The 27848-nt window shown below is 47.0% G+C and overlaps 1 protein-coding gene across 1 annotated transcript in view; it reads left to right on the top strand.

The window, feature by feature from the left end:
• Nucleotides 1-27848, top strand: part of GAK (cyclin G associated kinase) — a 1188967-nt gene that overhangs the window by 856377 nt on the left and 304742 nt on the right. The window contains exon 22 of the mRNA XM_069236701.1: nt 18878-19048. Within this exon, the coding sequence (XP_069092802.1) occupies nt 18878-19048 (171 nt within the window). The remainder of the gene's footprint in view (nt 1-18877; nt 19049-27848) is intronic.

Here is a 27848-nt window from a genome sequence, read left to right as displayed (position 1 = left end):
AATTGAATCTCAGAGACAAAATTAAAGTTTAAAGGATTTATCACAAATTCAAAGGCCAACTTACATAAATGAACCTCAAAAACATGCTATACAAGTACAGAATTACGAAAGGTGAGTTAAAGCGTTGAAGAAAATTCAAACACACCAGCATCAAACAAACCAAGATTTCAGTAGCAACAATACAGAAAATAAGGAACAGCACTTGGTGCTACGAGTTCAAACTTTGAATCTCCTGCTTAACCATTTAATCTATATTTGGTTAACTACTCTAAGAAGCTATGATAAACCCTCAAATGATGTAGCTTAAAATGTCAAAAGGAAAACAGTGTCAGCACCACAGAAACCTCAGTAGAAGTTTCTGCTAGAGAGATGTGTGTAGCATAGAGCCACATCCGCCAAGCAGTGAGGAAGCAGAGGTCTCAACCTCTCTAAGTTTCTAAAATTGCACTCTTGTCAAAGGGCAAGAAGGGTCTGCATCTCTAACTAGCTAAAACTCTTATCCCCTCAAACTTCAAATAGTTGACGTTGCCACCAGTAACTTTCCATAGTCCGTGCAAAGTCATGACTAGTACCCTTTAATTAGGCTTTCATCTCTTATTTTAGCCATCGGGACGACCTTGGATTTCTTCTTGTCTTCTGGAATCTGGAGGGGAGTTCTTATGCACAGCTCCTTGTTAACACTCCTGTCCTTGGCAACCTGTCCCCTCATCCCCCCCTTATCTCTAACTAACAATAAGCTTTTCCTTAAAAGAATCACAAAGAAAACATTCTCAGGCCTCATCTCTAGCCTAAGTTTGCATAACCCTTACTGTACATACAAATACATGATTACATTTGCATTTCACTTAAACAATATAAAGCGGGAATAACTATGAAAATGTTGATTAACTAGAAAATCATAATATTTATTCATGAAATATTGCATACATGATTGCGTTTGATCATTCTGTCTCTACTTATAAATGCATTTTAGTTCACAAATGTTTCTTCGCTTACACGAGTACATTTAAGCATACATTATATGTTGTTGAATGCATTTTATTTTCCCTCTCTGGAATGCATAATGGCACAGCCAAGTTATGCTCTCCCAAACCCCCTGTTGACATATTTAGTCATCACAAATCTACATTTTTCTCAAATGACTGTCATTTTCATCAGCTTTCCTCTAGCCTCCTCTAGATGTTATAGCATCATAAAATTTACATTGACTGTCTTACATGTTAACATCTGCTCTCTTCCTTCCCTGCTGAAATTTCACTTTCCGGAAAACCTTTTATTCCACCCACAGAACTATTGTAGTTATTGCAGTGATCAACAGTGGCTTCAAGACAAAACCTACAATTCCACTTCCTAGGTTCCTAAGCCACCTGCCTATAGTAGAAAAACGATCTCCAACACTTCGAATGTTCCCGTTGCTTCCAACTTTCAAATCTTTCATCAACCTGGATATGCTTCTGCAAATCCTTACTCTGATCTGGAATGAGAGTACAACATTATTGAACCTTCAACATCCAGCAGACTCCGCTCTCTTTTGCGAGCAATAAATCTAACGCAAGTCTATTTTGCAAAACCATAAATCTTATTGCTACCATCTGCGATCACAAGCAACAAGCTGTTTGCTAGGCTAGTAGCTCATTTGTCCACTATAGTAGACAACTTTCAGGTCACTCATAATCACCCCATACCAATGGAATAAGTGCCCCCTTAATATTGCCCACTATTTCAACAGCACTAGCTCCTCTAGTTCTAGGTTTCATTTTCCACACAGGATCCTCAAGATATTCCATATGATAAATCTTTTGGAATACTTTTGCCATCCTTTCAGAAACTTGAAGTAGCATACTGTCCACAAATAAAATACACTCCAGGAACCACAGGATCCTTCCTATTCAGGAACAATTCACGCTTGCCACTAACATCAAAAACATGCTCACAATCACTCTTTCCTATAAACAACGGGTCTATGTAACTTTGATCAATGTGTGTGCATAGTTTCTCCTTGTGTTGCCAATCTAAAGGCAAGGCTGGTAAATTTCCTTGCACTTGATGTTCAATTTCCTCCTTGTTCGACCTTTGTTGTGCTGTAAGATCTTTGTCTATTTTGGACCTGGATTCTAATTCCCTTCATCTATCTTCTTCTAAATTCAAAAATGTATTTTCTTTCTCGGTCATGAAACAGCTCAGATTGTGTCTGTGTGCATATGCAATATCTAAAGGCTTTAATGCTACAAAATATTTCCCTGCTATTGCTGCACCTTTAAAAAGAGGGTTTTTGTTCAGATGCTTAAACAAAGGGACTTCTGGAAACATCAGGTCATAATTGGAAAAATAATACTGAAAATGTCTCTCATTGTAAAATATGCTCAGTGAAAGACTACCAGAAATTCCATAAGTCAATGAATACGGTATTGATGCCTTCTGACACTGAATCAGTTAACTGCACGCAAATGTAACAGAACCTAGCTTTCATTTTGTTAATATATTCATACAGTAGCCTAAAATATGCATTTGCAGAATAATCTCCTTTTGACTCATCTATTTGTGAAGCTTTCTCATCTAACAAGGCTATTATTGTTAGGGCTTAGGGTTTGTAGAACACTTTTTCTACAGAAGATGTAGGGGACATGCTTTTGTTAGCAATACCACTAATACTACAAAGAAGCAATATGGCACCTACTATGTACCTACATCTATTTATCTGATTATGCTCCATTACTTTAGCAAAACCAGATCTACTATTGATTAAAATGCAGCAGCAACTCTTAGTCAGTTTCACTGATGCAAAGTTCAGATGTTCATCAGTAACATTTATAGAAAATCTTTGTGAGACTTCCCTAGCACTACGCCATGTTCTTATAAATGGCAAACTTTTCTGTTCTTCTACTCTGTCCTAGGTTTCCTTCTCGATACCCTATCCCAGTCCAAATACATGTCTCTAATGATAACATAAATCAAACACATCGATGACAATGAAAATGTAATGTACAATTCAACCACAATGTTCAGTTCAGAAAGAATTAGCCTAACTTGTATATTGACGGCAATATTCCCCAAACTCTATCTGCGCCATCTGCAAATTAGGTTCACATAGGTGAAGAGTACCTCTGACTGGGCACTCTTGTCCTCTTTGATTTTATTACTGCAACATCCTCATCCTCACTTTGGCTCAAGTTGGATTTCTCAGTCTCTTCAGCAATTGTCTGTGGCATTCGTTCTTTAGGCAGACTCATTTTCTCTCTTTCTTGCCTTTGGGGCCCTTGGTCTCCAGCTTCTACTCACTTTCTCCCAGCACTAGGTCCTTTGTCTGGGTATGATTCTGATTTTGACTCGTTCACCACCACAGGGCAAGACTTAGTTGCTTCTGCTTCATTTGTGGCCTGTTAAAGACCACCCTCAGAACATTCAAGTGCTATTTCAGGCTCACTGTGGACCCCGACAGCTTGACTAACCTGCTTCTGTCCCCTTTCTCTCACCACCAGTTCTTTTGTGTCAAGGGGACATTTAACTCAGCAAGTATGGGAAGCATGAATCCAGTCGGGGGCACCCCAACATTTTACTGCAGTAATTGTGGCCAACGAAGCCGCAAATAGTCTTCCTGACATGTTTCTTCACCAGGGCCCAGTCACCGTGACTGAGGTCATGGCAGTGTTATGATGCAGAGGGGCTGTAGCTGCTCCAACCTGATGAGACACAGAACAGACCACGTCAACTGGTCCTTTGCAATAATCAAGGCCCATATCATCTGTAATGTTCGCAACTGTATTAGCAGAAATTTTTGGCATTCTCCTGTTTCTCCTCATAATGCCATAATGATCTCATGGGGAGACAATCCAGTCTTTCGATCAGGTACACTCCGAAGACTCATCAACTCGAGATTCTAAAGATGTTGGGAAGCCAAATCGCGGTATCCACTCCCCTAACAGCAATTTTGCTACAGTGAGACTATCATTCCTTCTGGTTGAATACGACTCCATCCAGTGGAAACAAATGCACACAATGACCAAAACATACCTCAATCCATTGCATAGGAAGCTCGATAAAGTCCATCTGCATCCTGCTAAAAGGCCCTCCTGATTTTCCTGTATGACTCAGTATGACTGCAGTTCTCGTCCCAACATTGTTCAGTTAACACACAATGCACCTATGAGACAATGCTTTAGCATCAATCTTAACTTAGGATTGACCTAGGTCTGTCTAAACAACCTCGCCATAGCGTCCCTGCCAACGTGAGCTGAACCATGGAACTGCCTAGCCATAGGAGGTAACAGACTGTTTGGCAACACTAACCTTTCATCCATTGAAACCCAAATATCATTGTTTCTCTAAACACATCCTTCTCTGACCCAACTCTGCTCAGACATTTCTCAGACCCAACTCCTCAGAGACTTCCTCTTTACGTCGTCCCAAGTATCAGCTGTAGTCAGCAGAAGGTTGTAGTTAGTTTAATCTATTCCTTCATTTGTATATTCCTCGTTAAAAGAACAAACATTGTGAGCACAATACCTTGCAATTTCATCTGCATACCTATTGCTTAATGTCACATGATCATCTCCAGAACTGTATGCAGGGCAGTTGACCACTGCAACTTGCTCAGAAAACTGTAATGCATCAAGGAGTTTTTTCACTTACTCGCCGGATCTGAGAACCAGAGGGCATCATAAACCCCCTCTGGGGCCCTAGTTGTCTGAAAGTCATATTTACAATTGGTACTATTGTCATTCTCAGTTGATCAGAAACACAATATGTTCTAGTAAGAGTAATCAACTCAGCAACTTGTGCGGAGAATACTCCTTGAAGCCAGGAGCCTTTGACAACTCCAGAAAGGGCATAGACAGCATAAGCCACTCCCAGGCTTACTCCAGTGCCTCATAGACATGAACCATCAACATGGAGGATACAACCAGATTCATGTAATTATTTATCTTGTATGTCTGGTTTCTGTTTGGTGTATAGTTCAGTAACATCAAGACACTCAAGGTCCACTTTGTATTCATCATTACTGTCCTGACCAGGCAGAAGTAATAAAGTTGAACGATTCAAAACACCACAGCATTTAACAGTGACATTCTCTGCAGCCAAAATTACTTGCTCATATTTGGTAATTCGGCTGTTTGTAAGTTGTTGGTTTCCTGTTCTGGTCAACAATGATGACCCATGACAGTGTTTTCACATCTCTCTATACTTGTGCTGACCGCCGCCACCACTTTAAGTCAACCAGGCAGCGCAGAGGCTACAGGCTCTAACGTGGCTGAAAAATAAGCTGCAGGTCTCTTGGCATTTCCATGTATTTGTGTAAGCAATGAGAGTGCTGCCTCCCTCTCACTCCAGAAAAGTGGAAATTACTTGTTATAATCAGGCGTTCCCAGTGCTGGTGCACTACCAAGACTTTTAGGGCTAGGAAACCAGCAAGACAGTTTTTATTCCGTGGTACTGGATCAGACACATTCTTGTGTGTCAGCTTCTGCAGAGGGTTGGCCGCCAGGGAAAAGTTGAGTATCCACTGATGACAGTTGCCCACCGTTCCCAGAAACATCCTGACTTCTCTCTGTGTGACTGGCAGGCTCATTCTCAAAATGACTGAAATACTCTTTTGTGACACTTTTCTCACTCCTTTCTCAATGTGGTATCCAAGGTATTGGACATCTTTTTGGCAATTCTGCAGCTTTCCTGCGAATACTTTGCCCATCCTCAGCCAAGTGGTTCAGCAACGCAATGGTGTCCTGTCTGCAAGCTACCCGAGTGTTCAACACCACCATCAAATCATTGATGTATTGGATCAGAACTGAGTTACAAGGCATAACCAGAGATTCTAGATTTGTCTTTAGAATCTAGTTAACGATGGAAAGGCTCTCAGTATACCGATGTGAGACTTGACACCATGTCAAAACACGATTATCTAAACCAAAATACAAAGAAGATCTATATATCCTCATGCAATAGTATTGAAAAGAAGGCTTGGCATAAATGAGTGACAGTGAACCACTCAGCCTCACATGGAATCTGAAACAGTGTCACAGCTGGATTCGGTACCATGGGGCAACAAGGAACAACAAAGTTATTTATTTTTCTGAGATCCTGCACAATCCTGTAGTTACCTTTTGGTTTTTGAAGCCCCATAATGAGATAGTTACATTTATGACCCATTATCGCCTTCAATATTCCACGCTGAATCATGGACTTAATTACCAGAGTTATCCCAGCAATCGTTTCAGGAGTCAAATTGTATTAAGAGGTCCTCTGTAATTTAGCATTTTGTTTGACAGAAAAGAGGACATGTTCAACACCTTAATCAGTCTCATTTCCTGTCCTGCACAATCCCACACTTCACGTTTAACTGTCTCCTTCAAATCTGGGGGCAAATCATCAACTGTCAACAGAGTCCACAAATTGCAATGTGGTCCACTTCTAGTTAATTTAAAGTCAGTGTCCTAATGTTCCTGTATCTCAGTGCCTGCTGGCGTACAAAAGATGAAACTGTTCCGTTTGGAAAGCAAATCCCTTCCCAAAAGATTCACTGGGGTGGAATCACATATTATAAACTTATGTTCTTTCTTGAAGGACCCTATTGTCACTGGAACCAGAGCAGGTTCCTGAGTTATCTGTTTGTTCTATACACCTATAACGTGGACTGTTTTTCCAGAGAATGGTAGGTTCAGAACTTCTACTGTTCAGAGTAGAACGGGTAGCACCATTTTCAACCAGGAATGACACGGGATGGGTATTCATCTCACTATCTGTGAATGGTCTGCTCTGGTCTACCTCCAAGGCTGTGCCAAGTACGCAGTCTTCCTCCCCTCTCAGGTGGACTGATAGGAGCCAGGGCTCTTGTGGGGTTCAAACTAGGAAAACTGTTGGAAAGGATTGCCAACTAGAGTCACATTTACATTCATTCTTACACCTGGATTTAGATTTTGTCATATCCCAACAGCATTCTGCCATGACATGAGAGGTTGTGGGACTCGCATCACCGGACCCTGAGGCACATTAACATTTTGGCTCCTTGGTCTCTGCATACCTTGAATCTAAGATGTATTATTGTTCTGAGAAGGCACAAGTCTTGCGTTTTGAATTTGATTGCCTGGATTTAAACGACATTCCAGCATCCAATGTCTCAGTTTATACAGATTTGACAAGGGGTTGAGCTTTCCAAACTATTGACATCCGTTCCCGTATTGGAGTTAATCGTGACTCCTCAACCTCTACCTTACACTGGATTATGTGCTTGCTTATATACACCCTGCATTGTACCAACATTACCCACAACTGGCTGAATCTGACTTGTTCCCTGAGCTGCCTTCATCTGAGCAACCATTAATTTACCCTTAGGGTTTTTCTGTTTCATCTCAATCTCATCGATGCAGTACTTGATGTACCGCATAATTTCATCAACGGACTTATTCTGCCAACAAATTAAGTGTTGTTGAATCATCATGCTAATCTCAAGTTTCAATCCTGTCACAAATCTTGACAAAAAATGTCCAATGTCTTTTGCCTCTAACATCTCCATTCCACTATACTGCTTAAATGCCTGCCGCAGTATCTCATAGTAAGCATGATTTCCCTCCTTTGGCTCGAGTTGTTCTGTCAATCGTGACCATATCAATATCTTGGGGAGGCACCTTCGTCTTTAAAAATGTCATGACCTGCTGATATTTTTTTTTTCATAACCAACGGCAAGGGACCTTTCATTACTGGATTTCCAATTGGGTCTGTTATTTTGCCTGGGGATTGTAATTGTACTAAACCTCACATGACAGGGGCGCACTACATGACCTTATATGTGAACTCCACCTTACTGATATTTGGCGAACATGACACCCACGTGCTAAACAGATCTCCTGCTGTACACCAGTCACTGGCACCCATTGCAGACTCGATTATTGCCTGGTATCAGATACACTGGCCTCCCTAGTCTACAACATATCCTACTTGCTCAGATACTTGTCAGACCACTCTCCAGTCATATTAGTGCTTAGGAAACTGGCCACTAGCCCCGCAATACCGGTGTGGCAATTCCGTGCAGAAGCACTCACTGACCCTCCCTTTGCAGCTACCATTACATGTACACTAACACATTACTTTACTTCAAGCAGTAAAGCTACAGATTGAGAGGCAATGAAAACCGTCCTTTATGGAGTCTGCCTTAGGACGACCTGTATTTCTTAGAGAGAGCATCCCCATTTCATCTAGAGCGTATAACGGACTGGACTGAAGCGCAGAAAATACTTCTATTGTCGTAGACTAGAAAAGCACACTTCCACTGCACATCGACAGCAATTGCACGTGGAGGGGGTCAAGATTGGGGTAATGCTAGCTCGTCTGATAAAACTGGATACCTCACGCACCCCAATCCTGCTTCTATATGACAGTGCAGGGCACCCTGTATGCTTACAAAAAGCCATTAATGCTATTTTTCATGCTCACCAAAGCGCTACCTACACTAGGCAGACGCCACCCCCAGTGGATACCATTGTGAGCTACTTGTTGAAGGTCCCGCTCCCTGCCCTTTCTCGGGACGACCACAGTACCATAGATCGTCACCTCACATGCGAGGAGGCCCTCACGGCTGTTAGAACATTGAAGACAGCCAAGACGCCTGGTAGTGATGGGCTCCCTGCAGAATTTTATCATCAGTACATAGATATTCTAGCTGATAAACTCCTGGAGGTCTGCGAGGAGGCCTTACAGAGGGGCGCCCTTCGCTCTACCCTCCGAGAAGCTCTTATAGTCATTATCCACAAACCTGGTAAGGACCCTTCCCTGGCCATAGCATACAAGCCCATTCCCCTTCTAAATATTGATATTAAAGTACTCAGTGGTATTTTGGCGGTCTGTCATCTTCCACATTTTTCTTCCCTTATGCACACCGATCAGTTATGTTTTATTCCTGGGAGAGGCATGTTGCATAATCTGCGGCGACTCTCCCACGTGTACCATGCCGTGCAAGGTCAGGATGTCGAAATTACACTGGCTGTCATGGATGTCGAACAGGTGTTTGACTCCCTGGACTGGATTGACCTATGGCAGTTCCTAAAGGAAATTGGACTAGGGCCTAAATTCACACAATGGCTCCAACTTGTGGGGCCGGTGGCTGTATCTCCGCTCCAGGATGGGGAAACATGACAAAATGGAATCGCGCCCCACCTTTAAAAATAAATCCTAGCTGCCCCCGCGAGAGACACTATCGGACTCGGAGCAGGACAGGCCACCACAAGGAGGCGCAGCATTGGAGGGGACATTGCTGCACATGCAACAGATTTTGCAGTCAATTGACAGCAAAATCGATAATCTGAAATTAAGAGTGGACACTACGGCAAGCAGGTTTGACAAACAAGCAACTCGTTTTACTGAGGCAGAACAACGGCTGTCAATGACTGAAGACCTGCTCCAAATCACGAGAGAATCCTGGAGAAAGAGATTGCTGCTATACAGGCTAAAAATTAAGATCTGGAGGTGCGCTCCAGAAGAAATAATATCAGCATCATAGGCCTGCCAAAGTCTACCAGCATAGGGAAAATCAAACTATTTGTTTAACAACTACTGCACAACATATTTGACACTAATCAGTTCTCCACCAAAATTATAGTCTAGTATGCCCATAGATATGTAGCACCACGCCCCATTATTGCACCTTTACTCAACTATCGAGACCGAGACACAGTGCTCTGTCTGTCCAGGGACAAGAAACAGATCCAATATCAGGGCAATGAGATTGGCTTTTTTTCCAGATTTCACCCCAGCGGTCCAGCCTGCACAACATGAATTTCTGCCTGTGAAAAAGAAGTTGCAGCAGGCTGGCGTGGGATATGCCATGCTTTATCCGGCAAGGCTCCATTTCGATCTGAAGGAGGGGCAGAAGATCTTCTCAATGCCACAGGCAGCCTCAGACTTCATAAACACAGCTGGATTTGCCCGCCTGCTTCATTGAATAAAAATACCTAAGAGACAGTAGGTTATTCTGATGCATAAAGGGGGAAATGCTGTGAAATAGGGGGTTACACCCCATTCTATACTGGTATGACATATCACCATATTGGGTCACTGTCTTACACAGTTGCATGTTTAAATCAAAGGTTACAGGATGGGTTTGATTTCTAGTCATCTGTCTTTTTCCATAGGCTTATTGGATCTCTCTCAGCCCCCCAGTGGGGGTAGAAAAGTAGAATCTTTCTGACATAGTAACCCCCTACTTTTTACCTGGTGTCAGTGTGTTTAGACTGTAGTACACTGGGATCCTGCAAACCAGGACCCCAGTGTTGGTGCTCTCTCCCCTAAAATTAACTTTGTAAGTGATGCCTTCACTCACCATTGGCATACTGAGGTCCCCCTTTAAGTCCCGGGTAAATGGTACTTAGGTACCCAGGATATTGGTACCCCAGGGGTTTCCCTTGGGCTGCACATATATTATGCCACCCCTGGGAACCCACGCAAACTGTCTGCAGGCCTGCCATTTCAGCCTGCATGAAATGGTGCATGCACCTTTCACTTTAACTATAAGGCTTGCCTTATATTACAGTGTGAGGGTACCTCTGCCTGAGCAGTGGTACCCCTACAAACCCCAGACTCCTTTTTCTGGGCTTTGTAAGAGTGGGGTGTAGGAAAGTACCCTCCTTCTGGTATGGTTAGCCCCACTTTTTGCCTTTTGTCAGTATGTTTTGACTGTGTTCTATGCTATGCTATCCCCCTTTAAACTTTGTTACTTGGACTACAAACTCCCCACATTTGGCATACTGGTGTCCCCTTATAAGTCCCTAGTACATGGTACCCAGGGCATTGGGGCATCAGGGGCCCCACATGGGCTGCATTATGTATTAAGCCACCAATGGGAAGCCCATGCAAAGGGTATCTGCAGGCCTGCCATTGAAGCCTGCTTGAAAGGGTACATGCACCCTTTCCACTGAAGGTCACTGCACCAGGTCACTGTAAGTCACCCCTGTGGTAGGCCTTCCTAGCCCAGATGGCAGGGTTGCAGGTACCTCTATGTGCGGGCATCGCTGCAATAGCAGAGGTGCCCCCACATGCTCAACCTACATTTTCATGGACTTCGTGATTGCGGGTACGCCATTTTTCACATGCACTGGACATAGGTCACTACCTATATATAGCTACATAATGATAACTCCAAACCCTAGGCATGTTTGGTATCAAACATGTTGGAATCATACCCCAATACTGTTGCCAGTATTGGAAGTAGAATTCCATGCACTCTTGAGGCCACTTAGAGGACTGCCCAGCATTGCTCTTACCAGCTTTCTGGGGTTTTCTGGGCAGCCCAAGCTGCTGCCACCCCTCAGACAGGTTTATGCCCTCCTTCTGCTTGAACAGCTCAAGCCCAGGAAGGCAGAACACAGGATTTCCTTTTGGAGAGGGAGGCAACACCCCTCTCCCTTTGGAAATGGCTTGGGAGGGGTAGCCTCCCTAAGCCACTAGTATGCTTTGAAGGGCACATTTGGTGCCCTCCTTGCATAAACAAGTCTGAACCAGTTCAGGGACCTCCAGTCCCTGCTCTGGCACGAAAGTGGACAATGGAAAGGGGAGTGACCACTCCCCTCTCCATCACCACCCCAGGGTTGGTGCCCAGAGCTTCTCCAGAGGGTCCCTTGATTCTGCCATCTTGAAGCCAAGGTGTGTAGAGGCCTCTGGGAGCATCTGAGTGGCCAGTTTAGGCAGGTGTCGTCAGAGCCCACTCCTGATAGGTGGTCACCTGACTAGGTGACCAATCCCCCTTCCAGGGCTATTTAGGGCTCCCTCTTGGGTGGGTCCTCAGATTCAATGAGCAAGACTCCAGCAGGATTCCTCTGCATAGTTTACTTTGACTTCTAACACTGAAACTGCACTGTGCCCTCCAGGGACCTACAGTCTGCAGCTCCAGCGACGACTTAGCCCTGCAACATTGTTTCTCCGGCTCCTTCCAGCTTCTGCAACATTTCCCCGGCTGTGCATCCAGCCGTCAAATCTTCAGTTAGCACAAGAAGGAATCTTCCTTGGAGTGAAGGAGTCACTCCCCTGCATCTGCAGGTACCAACTGCAAAGACGACCATCTGCGTGGATCTCCTCTTATCCTAAGCTGCATGAATCCTGCATGGTGGTCTGAAGTGGTCCCCTTGGTCATCTCTGCCAGCTGTCAAACTTCGGTGAAGGCAATCCCTTGCCTTACCAGGCAGGAGAGTACCCCGTGCACTGCGTCTCTTGCAACTATCAAGGTTTGTTGGCATCTCTACCAAGAGATCTTCAGGCTTTGTGGAGCCCCAGCCCCCGGTACTCTTCCCTGCGATGCACAGTCATCTGCGTGTTCCTTCTGCAAGGGGGGAACCCTTCTTCAGTTGTGCTGGCTGGGCTCTTCTATGATTCCTGGGTCCTCTTCCGGGGGGTCCTCTGTGGGAGCTGCCTCTTCTTCTGTGGACTCTCTACACTGCTGAGGGTCCCCTGGGACTTCTTTCCATGGGTTGAGTCCCCCTGGACCTTGCTGGTCCCTGGCAACTCCACTTTTCATCTACTGTGACTCTTGCCTTTGCAAAGGCTTGTTGGTCGCTTTTCCACACCATACAGACTGCAATCTTCCAACCTGCATCAGACATCGACTGAATCATCCATGAATTCCTCACCGACTGCAGGACTTCATTGCTGACCAACACGTCTTTTTTCTAACTTCGACCAACTCCTTCAACCACAGACGGATGGGTAGTGGCTCCTGCCACCACTGGACACTCCTGCGACTTACTTGGTCCACTTCTTTTTCAGGTCCTCCTTCTTCAGGATCCACCGCTGGTTTCTTGCATCCTTGTTTGGGTGGTGAATTCTTCTTCTTTTCAGTCCTTTTGATGGTTTGGGCTAACAACTGTAACTTACTCCTTTCTTCCTGGTTGCTAGGGGGCACTGTGGTACTTAACTTTTGGGGTTCCTAGTTCCCCCAGCTCTCCTCTACAGATTACACTTACATGGGTGGGGTTCCTGCATTTGCATTCCATATTTTTAGTATATGGTTTGAGCTCCTCCTAGTGTCATTATTGTCTGTTGCTATTGCACTATTTTCTATTGCCTATTTCTGATTACTAGTATACAAATTTAGTGTGTTTACTTAGGTATTTTGGTATTGTGTCACTAAAATAAAGTACTTTTATTTTTGGTAACACTGTGTCGTTTCTTTCATGTGTGCAAATGCTGTGTGACTACAGTTGTATTGATGAGCTTTGCATGTCTCCTAGCTAAGCCTTGGCTGCTCATCCACAGCTGCCTCTAGAGAGCCTTGCTTCTAGACACTCCCTACACTACACTAATATGGGATACCCAGACTTGGTATAAGGTGTAAGTACCTTAGGTACCCACCAGGCCAGCTTACTACACGGGGACGCCATCTTAAGGTATGTAGTTGACACTGGTCAACAGTAGATATCTAACTACATAATGGCTTCTCCGAACTTAGGCATGTTTGGTATCAAACATGTTGGTATCATGCAGCTACATCAAGTCTAGTGTTAGTTCACAATATCATGTAATATGGGGGGAGGGGTCCTTAGACGATCCTCCAAATCTGCTTGCACAGTCTTGTAGGATCTGCCCACCAGCCCGTGCTGCTGCTGATCATACACACTGTTCTGCCCTCCTGCTGATGAGCCTAACTCGAGCAGGGGAAGGCAGAGCCAAAGATTTGCTGTAGGAAACAGATGTGACCACCTCTTCCTAAGAAATGCGTGTGTCTGGGTGCTTCTGAGCCCTTTGGGTCCCCTCCTTGCATAAACCGGTTTGCACTAGTACAGGAACCTTTGGTTTCTGCTCTGGCGCAAAATTGCACATAGGACAAGGGAGTGACCAGCCCCCTGTCCAGCTCCTCCCTTAGGAAGGTGTGCAGAGCTCTGCCAGGTGACAGCTTGATTCTGCCATCTTGGAAACAAGATAGGCAGAGGCCCCTGGGAGCATATGACTGGTTAGGCCAGCTGTGTGACGTCCCTGACCCCTTTGTATAGGTGGGTCACCACAGACAGTGTACAATCCCCTTTTTGAGTTACTTAAAGGCTCCCTTGAGGGTGGGACCTCAGATTCGTCAAGCAAGACTCTTCAAGAACTCTCCGCAAGACATCTTATGCTTCTGGCCTCTTGAACCGATGCTGGTCTGCGCTGGAAGGCTCCCATTGCTACATTGTTTCTCCGGATCCTGCAAAAATTCTACAACATCAAAGGCTGTACATCTTCCAGGTTCACAAGGACTTTGTATCAGGAAGCATAAAGGAATTTCCCTTGGAGTGAAGGATTCATTCCCCTGCATCCGCAGGCATCTCAGGACACCATCGACCGGCTGGTGGGGTCTGCTGTCCATGGACATCTGAAGATCCTGCTTCACAGGTGGTGAGTCTGTGGCCTTCTCTGGGTCCTGTTTGTTTTCTTAACAACTTGGGAGACTGTGGGCTCCTGCCTCTGGACTGGGGCCCCTGTGCACTGCGACTCTTGCACTTGCCAAGGCTTGTTGACTAATCCTGCGGGAGATCTTCAGGCACCAAGAAGCCCAGGCTTCCAGCACTCTCCAATTTGAAGATCAGCCCCCATCCTGAAACTCCTGTGACGTGGGACTTCTGTTTTGTTGTGCTGATGAGCTTCCTTGTGACTTTGTGTCCATCGCCTGTGGGTCACTCGTGGGGGCTCCATCGACTTCTGTTAGCCTTCCAGTGTGTTGAGGGCCAGCCATGACTCCCCATTTTGGGTAGAGTCTCCTGGACCTTGCTGGTCCCTGAAACTGTGTAAACTCTTGTTCAGCTCCTGTTTGCATTTGCCAGTGCTTGTTGATGACCTGGCTGGCCAATGACCCTCCTGCAATTCGTCAACCATTGAGGGACAGCTCGTAGGCGACTCCTGGTATCTTCTACAGCTCTTGGACCACACAGCTGGACTTCTTCTCCCGGCGACTTGCAGGAACTTCACCTTCAGGAGGGTGGGTATTGCCACCTGCACCACCTCGGCACTTCCAAAGGTGCTGGACTCTGTCCCCTTCCTTAGTAGGTCCTTCACATCTGAAATCCGTCCCTGGGTTCCACCAGCCTAGTCCACTGGACGTGACGGCAGCTGGACAATCCAAGGTATCCACAAGCTTCTTAGAGAATCACTTCTCCCCTCTGCATCTAGCTCCCTTGTGTAGGTACTTCTGTCTTCTGAGTATCCTGGGGTAGGGGCACTCTCCATCCATCTTCCTGCCTGCATGCTTCCTCAGGGTCTGCTGGGAAGGGTCCTGAATTCCACAAACTCCAACTGCTACTCTGTGTTAGCCTATTGGACAACTGGATGGATAACTCCCTTACTTCTGGTTGCTGGGATCACTTACTGTACTTAGCTCTGGTGTTTCTAACTGCCCCCAGCCCTTAGCTAACTACCTCACTTACCTTGGTTGGAACTGCCATTCCACATTCCACTTTCGTAGTACATGGTTTGGCCCTCCACTAGGGCACTGTGCATCTTTTTGCTATTTCTGAGAGTTATTTTGTGTGTAATAACTCCTAACGGAGATATACCAATATCAGTTTAGTGGTAGAGCTGTAAAATTAAGTATCCTTTGCTTTTGCAACACTTGTGTGGTTCTTTCTTGTGACTAAGTTATTGTCTGACTACTGTGGTATCGCAAGTGCTTTACATTATTACTGGATAAGCTTTAGCTGCTCGCCTCAACTACCCCTAGAGAGCTTCTGCTTTCTGGACACCTATTCACTATCACTAAGGGTTGCCTGGGCTCTGTATGGGGTGCCACACCATAGGTGTAAAGCATAAACTGAGCCAGCCTCCTATAGTATAGAGCCCCCACCCGTGGATACCCAGAACTGTGGAGTACCTACACTAGGAAGCGACCAGGTCGGTGAAACCCAGGTGTGGATTCCGGAAGAAGAGGACATAAGGAGAGAGGGGACAGAGGCCAGACCACCCCTGTCCTTTGTGTACTATTGTTTCAGTTCGGGAACCGGGAGTTCATGTACTGATGCAAACTGGTTTATGCAAGGAGGGCACCAAATGTGCCCTTGAAACAGTCTGGTGGCGCTCCAAAGCACCCCCGCCCAAGCCCAGAGACTGCTATTTCTAAGGGGAAGGTGGTCACAACTCTATCCTACAGGGAATCCTTTGTTCTGCCTTCCCCTGTCTGAGTTAAGCTCAGCAGCAGGGGGGGCAGAACAGTGTCTTGGGTTGGCAGCAGCATGAGCTGGCATGCAGACCCTACAAGGCTGTACTGGCAGACATTGGGGATCCCCAGAGTACATAGTATCAAGCAACTAACACTGGAATTGATGTAGTTGCAACGTGTTGGCAGGGCAGCCCCCTTCTTTCCAGGCACAATGGTGAGCAGTTCCACATGTGATGTGATGCCTGTATTCTTCACAGCTGGTCGATACACAGGATATAGGAGGTTCATTTAAGCTAAAACAGAAGCAATAAGGAGTTAGTTACCACGACGGTGCATATTACCAGCTCTTGAATTCTTGGTCTCCTCATCTTTCACTCGTGTTACATGCTCTTCAATGCACCATTGTTTCCCCCTGCCCTATCCAATAGCTTGCTCAGAATTCCTTTTTTTCCAGATTCTAATAGGAACAAGTTCCCCTCTCCCATATTTTTGAATCTGTGATGCGAGGTCTAGCACCCAGACTCCAGCACCACCTCACTTTTGCCCCATGTTGTTACTCTTCTGTTTTGAGATTTTGTTACCGCTCGCTGTCCTCTCAATGAGCCTCTTCCCGGGCAGGTTCTCCTTTGGTGTGCAGGTAGGCGATGCACTATGGCTGTCCCTTATGCACCTTAAAAAGGGCACCACGAATCCCACTGGTCCTCCCCCTCTGTTCCTGCACCATGGCCTTTTGAGAAGATCTGTATCTGGTTGCCTTTAGTCATCTTTGCTTCTGCCACTGGTTGTTGCTCTTATGCTGGCTAGCCAGCTGCATCCTCTCTAATGACTCTAGACAGTGCTCAGTATCCTGACCTCTGTTGGGGTCACAGGGCACATTCTAGGAGCATGGTACACAGACTTAGACCCGTCTATTCCTTCACCACCTCACTTCTCTCAGGACCGTTATAGACCTTTCAGGGGGGAGAGGGGTTGCTAGTCTAGTAGGCCTAGCTATGCCCCTATTTGTTGATCCAACACCCATATCTGCCTCTCAGATCATGGTACTTCCTTGGGGCAGCTCAGTCTCCTCAGGTAAGTGTCAGGTGACAACATGTGTTGTGTAGTGTAGGATGGTAGCAGTGTTATGTTGGAGGGCCAGGGTTGTTGGCTGGAGCCTCACCTGAACCTGACCACTATTTTGCCGATCAGACCACCCACCCCCCAGTTACAATTGTTCTCGTTGTCACCTGTATGGCATGCCCGGGCCGCAAATTTGGGCTCTGTTATTTGCAGGCGGTTTTCCAGTGGAAGCTAATTTACAGTGTTTAATGATAACTGGTGTAAATTAAACATAGACATAGCACTTAATGACAACTGTGTGTTCTAAAGCAGCCCGGTTTTAGTCTGTTGCTTCCTACTGTATTCCAAACAAGGAGTCCTGTTTTGACTGAGTGACAGGTGATAACATCTGGTGAGGAGAATAATAGGCCCAGGCTCTATCCTTCAGTGTCCAACTGTTTCATGTTCCCAGGTTGTCTAGAAATTAATTATTCCTTGTGGATAGGGGCTGCTAGATAGGAGATCCTCTCCAATCTACTCCCACAAGGGACCTGAAATGCAGATTGTGTGTTGGCATCAAAGACTGACCCACCTTCTATGAGTCTCCGTAGCTTCCTGTACTCTTTGATTTTTCCAATTGAAAAACATGATCCTTGCAGTTCTAAAATTGGTTCATGTTTCCTGAAAAGTGCAGATAACAAGATATGTTTGCTGGGTGTATGTATGAGAGAATCCACGTGTCAGGGAGCCTATGTTTTCTACTGAAATAAACCAATGCTTGTGATAATTTTGTGTCTCTTGAGGGTAGCAGAACAGGTCTAAAATTCATTCACTCTTCCCCATTTCAGTGAGCTGTGTGATGGTTGATGGTAGACATGGCCAGAGCTGCTAGGGTAGGAGGATAGACTTTGTTGGACAGCGAAACATGTTTTGTGAACTGCTGCCACAATGAACGGAGACAAATCCTTTTTCACAGGGTCACAGTTTGTAACAGGGAATTATTATTATTATTTTTTTTTTTTTTTTCCTTTCAAACAAAAGGCTAAACATCCTGGTTACTGACCGAGGCTTCCAGCTCTGGCCCCACTGGCCTTTGTTTGGGTAAAATAAAATCTTACTCCATGTAGACTCTCGCCTCCCCTGGAGCTGATTAGTGTAATTCACTGAAGTGCCTCCTCAGAAGAGAGGAAATGCCTTTGTTGTGTGCAGTGAGAAGGGGAGTCATGTACCGATTCCATACTCCTTTTTCTTTTTTACTAGGACAACATGGTCCTGCCATGATCCCCAAGTAGGAATCCATTTGTAACTGGTTATGCTGGAAAGGTAAAAGAAACCCATTTCCATTGGTGTTTCTGTCATCCTTGTGTTTATCCAGCATGGTGCATTATACCCACTGGTTGTGGCTTTCCTTACAGATTCATGGGGTCCAGTGGGCTTTCACCTACCCTGGGGTTTCAGATTATAGGTAATTTTCCAATCTCCTTCTGCAGATAAATCTTTTTGATAGAAGGACTATTGTAAATGGGTGAATTTCTACTTTACAGTTTTCATGCTAGTGTTCTGTGTGTGCCAGAAGCTATATATTGTAACTTTGTTATCTATCCATTAATCCCCCATCTGCTTCATCCCAGTGGTCTGCAGACCTTCCTAATAACCTCTGTGGGGAACAAGGTCTATGCTAGTGTCACATTTTATTAACTTAGCCTCAAATGTCTGACTGAAACGTGGCTTTTTATTCTTCAGCTGATCCTTTTGACCCGTTTGCCATGTCTTTGGCCTCTGAAAACCAAGCTCCTCCATCCTCTGATCTCTTTGAGGACTTTTTGAATCCCAGCTCAACATCTACATCGTCTGCATTCCCTTCAACGCAAAGTGCGCCACCGCCTTCTTCCAGTTCCAATTTCTTACACTTGGGTAAGTGACAATTTGATTTAAGTATGATTTCTCGGTATTAAGATGTTATTATTGAAATATCTGTCATTGTTGAAGGGAAGTTCATAGGAAGTAGACAGGATATGCATTTTTTCCAGTTTTCATGGATTACATTAAAGAATTATTCTAATTTTGCCTGGAGAACACTGTACGCTATAGCTCACAATTTTTTCTGAAATGTTTGCTATAACTTCTTTAAAAAACTCCAGAACCAATAACAAACTTGGGCACTATGGTCATGGCTTGACATGCATTAATGTAAATTTGTTTTTAATTCACTGATACTAATTTCTATTTTGGGCTCAGAACCTCTACATAGACAGTGTTTATTGGTCTTCCTGACTTAGGTCTTCACTAACCAGTCCAGGACAAATTGTGCTGATCTGATAGAGACATCTAGTTGCAGATTACTTACCTTAGATTTCCCCCAGGCATCAGGCCGGATCAAAAGATGCTTAGAGAGCGGTACCCCTGCACGCCATGTTCGGCTCCATGTCTGTTGTCTGCATCATAAGCACTGGATATGATGTTGTGGGTCCTATTTAGGCACCACCCTGGCGCTCTGACGTCAGTTCTTTTCTTTCTGCGCCAGCCAGCACCGATCTGTAGAGAGCTACCCCTTAGTCATTTTTTTACTGGCCTTTTTTTGAGTTGCTAACTCCTGGTGCTTCGAGGATGCCAACTTGGAAGACCGGGTTAAAGCCCGGCGGATCCTGTCATTGTGCGATGTCCGTGACGGATCTGCACCTTGTGTGCCTTTGGTGTTTGGAGTGCGACCATGACAGGAAGTCGTGTTCAGAGTGTCGGGCCATTCACCCGAAAGCTTTGAGTGAAGGCCCAGCGCTCGACTCCATGCAACTCAAGGTACTGTTCGAGAGAAAGATCCCAGAAGTGTTTGCAGAGTTTTCCATCGTAGTCTTATCACTCCAAGTCTTTGGGACGATCAGGGAAGTTGAGACACAAGAAGTCGACAAAAGCGAAACTTTCTTCAGCTTCACCTCGTCCGTCGTATGACGAGACGAAAGAGCAGGAGGCTTTGTTGCTCTAGGCCCCCGTCTGCAGAGCCTGCACCTGGGCCGACTCTGCACCACCTGAATTTCCAGGAGCCAGAGCGACCCCTGCCCATTTAAGAGCTTTATGAGGCTATGCGCCTCATTTTTGGGCAGTTCAACACCGTTGCAGCGCCTATGGGCTGTGCTGAATGGAAAGGGGCCCCTTTGGGTTCTGTGCTGGCGGCTTTGACCGTACCATGGATCTATGCTTGGATCCGGAACGGCGTCGGTCATACTATCGACCTTCCCCGACGCCGGTCCCGATGCTTACACTCCAAGCGCCAGTGCGACCCGTGCCACTGGGCGGCACTGTCCACCTCCTCATTGCCGACTCCAGCCAAGGAGCCGGTTGGGTGTCACACAACTCCTGCACTGACAAGAGCCATGCCTCCTATGTCGGATCCTGAGCCTTGTTTTTTTATGGGCTAGGGTGGGGTGACGAATTGGAGAGGTTGCTGGACCCTTTGGAATACCAGCTCCAATACCCTATAGACTGATTTACGGACTTTGGTGGAGCCAGTGACTGGACACAACCTTAGATGCTGGCATGCTTTCTCCTCCTACCTTGACTACAGAAGAGGGTGCTGCATATTCTGTGGTAGTGCAGACGGCAGCTGAGGTCCTGGACGTTGAGCTCCCTTCAGTGGCAGTCAGGACTAACCTCCTAACAAAGGTGCTTCAGCCTAGAGCTTTATCCTCTAACCCCTTGCTCCCCTTTAATTAAACTTTGACATATGTCCTACTGGGTACTTTGTCTAAACCCAGCACAGGGGCTCCTGTGAACAGGTCAGTTGCCCACTACCATTCCACTATTTAGGGTGATCCAAGTTTCTTTACACATCACCCCACCCCTGAGAGCTTGGTTATCCAAGCCTCCATCAAGGAAGCTGGCCTGGTGTATGGTGGGTACCTAAGGTACTTACACCTTAAAACCAGGCTCAGGTATCCCCTCTTAGTGAAGTGTAGGTAGTGTCTAGAAGCCAGGCTGTCTAGAGGTAGCTGTGGATGATCAGCCAAGGCTTATCTAGGAGACATGCAAAGCTCATGCAAAACCACTGTAGTCACACAGCACTTACACACATGAAAGAAACCACATAGTGTTACCAAAAATAAAATTACTTAATTTTAGTGACACAATACCAAAATTACTAAAAAGGCAATACTCCTTAGGAGGTAAGTAAACACACTAAATATGTACACTAGTAATCCGAAATAGGAATAGAAAGGGTTATAAAACAGTGCGAATATCTATAACCAATAGTGACTCTAGGGGGAGCCCAAACCATATACTAAAAAAAAAAAATAGAATGCGAACACAGAGCCCCCATTTAGGTAAGTGGAATGTGTAGAGGGGAGCTGGTAGTACTAGAAAACCACAGAGGTAGGTGACACAGTACCCCCCAGCGACCAGGAAAGCAGGAGTAAAGCACTGGAATTTCCCCAAACCTCTGAAAAGGAAGAAAAGAAGACACCCAGACAAGACTTCAAGAAACCAGCGGTGGATTACTGGAGAAGACCACCTGTGGAGAGAGGGGACCAAGTCCAAAAGTTTCAGTGAAGTCCAGGAGGAGTAGGAGCTTCTATGCACCCACCTGTACTTGCAGGAGTTGGTCGAAGGTGAGGAAGAACAGGTCAACACTGCAGCCTTGGAGCTGGAGAAGAGTTTCTGATGGATACAGAAGATGTCCCATGCTGGAGTGAAGATTGCAGACGGGTGTCGGTGCAAGAATTCCACCAACAAGCCTTGGCAAAAGCAAACTTGCGGTTAGTGGAAAAGTGGTGCTGCCGGGGTCGAGCAAGGCCCAGGAGGACTCAGCCCAGGAGGGGGAGTCACAAGGGATCCTTAGTGACAGAGGGGACTCACAGAAGCAGAGGCAGCACCCACAGGATGAGAACACAGAAGTCGCAGAAGGAGCCCATGCAGCACTGCCAAAAGGGATCCCACCCTGCAGGAGAACCCCACAGAGGACTGTGCGTTGCAGGAAGGAGTGCTGGGGACTGGAGCTACTCGTCGCCTGAAGATCCCTTGGAGGAGATGCAAACAAGCCATGACAGCTGCAAGAGACACAGTGCACAGGAGTATTGTCCTGCATGGGAAGGCAAGGGCTTACCTCCACCAAAGTTGGACAGCTGACAGAGAGGACAAAGAAGACTACTCGGGACCACCACCCGTGATGCAGGATCCACGCAGCTCAGGATGAGAGAAGATCCACGCAGCCGGTCATCGTTACAGCAGGTGCCTGCAGATGCAACAGAGTGACTCCTTTTCTCCAAGGGAGATTCCTCCTTCTTGTGGAGGTTGAAGAGTTGCTGTCTTCTGGAGATGCACAGCCGGGGAAGTATTGCAAATCTGGTAGGAACCGTGGAACAAAGTTGTAGAAGAGTCTTCTGTGTAGATTGCAGTGTTGTCAGTTCCTGGAGGGTCCAGTCGCAATTCCAGTGTCCAGAAGTCGAAGTGAAGGTTGCAGAGGAATCCTGCTGGAATCTTGCAAGCCGAATCTGAGGACCCACCCAAGAGAGAGAGCCCAAATAGCTCTGAAAGGTGGATTGGTCACCTACCCCTATCAGGAGGGGGCTCTGATGTCACCTACCTGTTCTGGACACTCAGATGCTCCCAGAGTTCCCTGACAACCTTGGAATCAAGATGGCAGAACCCAGGGACCCTCTGGAGGAGTTCTGAGCACCACCCCTGGGGTGGTGATGGACAGGGAAGTGGTCGCTCCCCTTTCCATTGTCCAGTTTCGTGCCAGAACAGGGACTGGGGGTCCCTGAACCGGTGTGGACTGGTTTATGCACAGTGCACCAAATGTGCCCTTCAAAGCATACCACTGGCTTGGGGAGGCTACCCCTCCCAAGCCAGTCACACCTATTTCTAAAGGGAAATGGTGTTAGCTCCCTCTCGCAAAAGAAATCCTTTGTTCTGCCTTCCTAGGCTTGATTAGATTAAGCAGCAGGTGGACAGAAACCTGTCTGAGGGGTGGCAACAGTTTGGGCTGCCTGGCAAACACTGTAAGACTGGTGGTAGCAATGCTGTGGGTCCTCTAAGGAGCCCCCAGAGTGCATGGAATCATACTTCCAATACTTGCAACAGTATTCGGGTATGATTCCAACATGTTTGATACCAAACATGCCAAGGTTCAGAGTTACCATTATGTAGCTGGACATAGGTAGTGACCTATGTCCAGTACATGCGTAAAATGGTGTCCCCGCACTGGTGCAGTGACCTGTAGTGAAAACGAGTGCATGTACCTATTTCACGCAGACTGCAATGGCAGGGTACAGAACCCTTTGCATGGGCTCTCAATGGGTGTGCAGAATAACTGCTGCAGCCCAAACTTATCCCCTGGTACTCCAGTGCTCTCTGTATCTAGATACCATATACTAGGGACTTACATGGGAGGACCACTATGCCACTTGTGGGAAGAAAAATGTACAGTTGCCAAGTTAAAAGGGAGAGCGCATAATCACTGGGGTCCTGGTTAGCAGGATCCCAGTGAACACAGTCAAACACACTGACAACAGGCAGAAAACGGGGGTAACAATGCCAAGAAAGAGGGCACTTTCCTACACTCCGCTTCCCAGGGCACGTTCCCTTCAGCACCCCCTGGATAGGAAATCCAAGAGGCTGGACACACTTGGAAAGAAGATGTTTTCTTCTGCCAGTCTGGCATTGCAGTCCGTGAAAGTCGCATGGCTTTTGGGCTCTTATTTCCATACCCCATACCGATGTCGACTGGACACGACCAACTTAATGGCTGCGGCAGCTGCATCGTCAGTGGCCCTTAAGCACCACACCTGGTTTCTCGTGCTACGGCAAGGTCCTTGGGCCTCGAGGCGGCCCCTTGTCCCCCTCATTCTACTTTTTGCCCCTTTCTTGGCTACGGAAGCGGCACTCTGCCACATCCATACATGTCCAGTCACTGTGCCGCACATGATGCGCTTCGGGGGATGTGGGATCCACGAACCTCGTATATGAGAAAAAAAATGGTCTGAACAATACATCCGACCCCCACACCCACACCACCTAGACCTTCGGTCCCTCAATCTCCTCCTCAGGAGGAAGACGATAAAAAAATGCTCATTCTGGCTCAGATTTTATTTAACCTGGACCCAGGAGACTGGATGGTGGTATTGTACTTGCAGGATGCTCACTCTCATATTCCTGTCCTGCCTGCCCACAGACGTTACTTGCGGTTCATGGGGGTCCACAAACACTTTCAGTTCACCGTGCTCCCATTTGGCCTTACCAGGGCCCCTCGGTGTTTTCACCAAGGTGATAATGGTGCTCACAGCACATCTGCAAAGGTCAGGGGTTTGTCTTCCCCTACGTCAATGACTGGCTGTTGAAGGCGGGCTTTCCCCAGGCTGTCTCCCCCGACTATGGCAGACCCCTGCATTCACTATAAATGTGATGGAGTCAAACCTGACTCCCTCTCAGATGCTCCCTTTCATCGGAGCTGTTCTGGACACAGTACAGTTTCATGCTTACCCTCCCAAGCAGCGAGTCAAGGATATTTAGGCTATGATACCAATGTTTCAGCCTCTGTCCTGGATTTCGGTGACAGTGGCTCTGTGGCTGCTGGATCTCATGCATCCTGTTGGTGAATCATGTAGGAAGCTGGTCTTGTGGGTGGTGGACACATATGGTGTTATCACCCTATTCCAGGTATCCCCTATTAGTGAAATGTAGGCAGTATCTAGGGAGTCAGGGCTCTCTAGAGATAGCTGTGGATGAGCAGCCTAGACTTATCTAGGGGACATGCAAATACTAGAATACTGACTAGGCAATCCCCCAACTGGAGGTAAGTAAACACACTGTTATATACACATTAACATTTAGTAAAGAGCATAGAAAGCAAAGAGCATTGGCAAAAGTGTAGGTAAACAGTGAGGGCCCTAGGGGGACCAAACTATATACTAGGAAAGTGGAATGTGAAAGGCGGTCCCTCACCCAAGGGATTGGAATCAGTAGAAGGGAGCTGGATAAACTAGGGATCCCAAGAGGTGAGAACCAGAGTGACGCCCAGGAGAGCAGAGACACATACCTGGTTTTCCCCAAAACTAACAGGAGAACTTTGGAAAAGACCCAAGACCCAACCAAGACTGGAAGAACCCAAAGGTGGATCCTGACAGAAGAGGACCTGCAAGGGAAGGGAACCAAGCCCATTTTGTGATGGAGTGTCCGGTTGTGGCAGGAGCCACTACCCACCCTTATGTGGATGCCCGACCAGGTCGACGGTGGATAAAGACAGTCAGCAGTGCAGGACAGGAGATAAGGAGGAGTCCCAGGAGTGATACAAGTGATGTCCCACATCGGTGGTCGGGATGCAGTCGGTTAGTGTGCTGGAAACCCACCAACAAGCCTTGACAAATGCAAGAGATGGAGAAGGTGTGCATGGCAGAAGAGGACCAGCAAGGTCCAGGGGACTCAACCCAAGTAGGGGAATCCGGGGTGACCCTCCGCAGCTGGATGAGTCACAAGAAGAGGAGGCAGCCCCCAGGCACCCCACTGGCAGCAGGCACAGGAGCCGCAGTGAGGGCCACTCAGCACACCTGAAGAGGAGTCCCACATTGCTGGAGCAGCAGGCTTGACACTATGCTTCGCAGGAAGGAGTGCTGGGGCCGGGACTACATGAAGCTTGAAGATCCCTTGGAGGTGTAGCAAACAAGCCTTGGTAGCTGCAAGAGTTGCAGTGCACAGGGGTACTGTCCTGCAAGGAGAGGCAAGGGCTTACCGTCACCCAAGTTGGACAGCTAGTAAAGAGGACCAAGGGGACCACTCCAGATGACCACCCATGATGCAGGATCCACGCAGTTCCGGAGGAGAGCAGATCCATGAAGCCGGTCGTCGTCGTAGTTGGTGCCTGCAGGGGAGTGACTCTCTCACTCCAAGGGAGATTCCTTCTTCTTGTGCAGGCTGAAGACTCGCCGCCTTCAGAGGATGCACAGCCGGGTAAATGTTGCAGTTGCAGGAAGGAGCCGGAGAAACAATGTTGCAGAGCGGAGTAGTCACTGTAGTTGCAGATTGTCTGTTCCTGGAGGGTCCAGTTCCAGTCCCAGTGGCCAGAAGATAAAGTAAATGATACAAAAGAGTTCTTCTGGAATCTTGCACATCGAATCTGAGGACCCACCCAAGAGGGAGACCCTAAATAGCCCAGGAAGGGGGATTGGTCACCAAGTAGGGTGGCCACCTATCAGGAGGGGGCTGTGACACCACTTACCTGACCTTGCCACTCAGATGCTCCCGGGGGCCTCTGCCCACCTTGGATTCAAGATAACAAAATGAAGTGCCCACCTGGAGGAGCTCTGGGCACCACCCCCGGGGTGGTGATAGACAGGGGAGTGGTCACTCCCCTTTCCTTTGTCCAGTTTCAAGCCAGAGCAGGGACCGGGGGTCCCTGGACTGGTGCAATCTGGTTTATGCAAGGAGGACACCAAATGTGCCTTTCAAAGTACACCAGTAGCCTGGGGAGTCTATCCTTCAGAAGCCATATAACACCTATTTCCAAGGCAGAGGGTGTTACCTCCCTATCCCACAGGAAATACTTTGTTTTGCCTTCCTCTGCCTGAGCTGGTCAAGCAGCAGGAGGACAGAAACCCATCTGAGGGGTGGCAGCAGCGCGAGCTGCCTGGAAAACCCCAGAAGACTGGCTGGAGCAATGCCGGGAGTCCTCTAAGCAGCCCTGAGAGTGCATGGAAACATACAACCAATACTGGCAACAGTATTGAGGTATGATTCTGACATGTTTTATACCAATCATGCCCAGGTTCAGAGTTACCATTATGTAGCTGGACACAGGTAGTGACCTATGTCCAGTACACAGGTAAAATGGCTTCCCTGCCCTTACGAAGTCCATTGGAATTGGGCTGGAGTTTATATGGGCTCCTCTGCTCATTCAGGGGTACCCTTACACACAGGTCCCTGCACTCTGCCCTCTGGGCTCAAAGGGCCTACCATAGGGGTGACTTACAGTGACCTGGTGCAGTGACCTGTAGTGAAAGTGTGCAGGCACTTTTGTAGTCTGCAGACAAATTTTGCATGGGCTCCATGGGTGGCATAATACATGCTGCAGCCCATGGGGAACCCCTGGTGCCCCAATGCCCTGGGTACCTAAGTACCATATACTAGGGACGTATACAGGGGCACCAGCATGACAGATGTGGGGTGTGCAAAGTCCTAAGCAACCAAATTTAGAGGGAGAGAGCACAAATACTGGGGTCCTGGTTAGCAGGATCCCAGTGAAAACAGTCAAAAATACTGACAGGCAAAAAGTTGGGGTAACCATGCCAAAAAGAGGGTACTTTCCTACAAATCATACCAGATGGCATATGGGTACTCTGCAATAGGCCCTGAGGTTCCAGTGGGTACAGAATCAGGTGAATCTCTTAGATATGGCACAAGATCTGCAGTGGTGGCTAACAAACCGTGATTGAGTCAGATCCCTCTCCCTTCCCCAGCCAGGGTTGACAATAGTCACAGATGTGTCACTTCTGGGCTGGGGTGGCCACCAGGGAGAGGCGGATAACAGAGGCACCTGGTCTCTGCCAGAGTCTGTACTTCACATCAACCTGTTCTAGCTCTGAGTAATAAGGCTAGCATTGAAGGCATTTCTTCCCTCTCTCCAAGGAAATGTAGTGAATGTATTAACAGACAACACAAACACCATGTGGTACTGCTACAAACAGGGCGGGATGGCGTAGTGGACTCTTTGTCAGGTGGCTTTGCGTCT

This window comes from Pleurodeles waltl, chromosome 1_2 (genome assembly GCF_031143425.1).
Source record: "Pleurodeles waltl isolate 20211129_DDA chromosome 1_2, aPleWal1.hap1.20221129, whole genome shotgun sequence".
Lineage (NCBI taxonomy): Eukaryota > Metazoa > Chordata > Amphibia > Caudata > Salamandridae > Pleurodeles > Pleurodeles waltl.
This window is presented reverse-complemented; position numbering and strand designations above follow the sequence as displayed.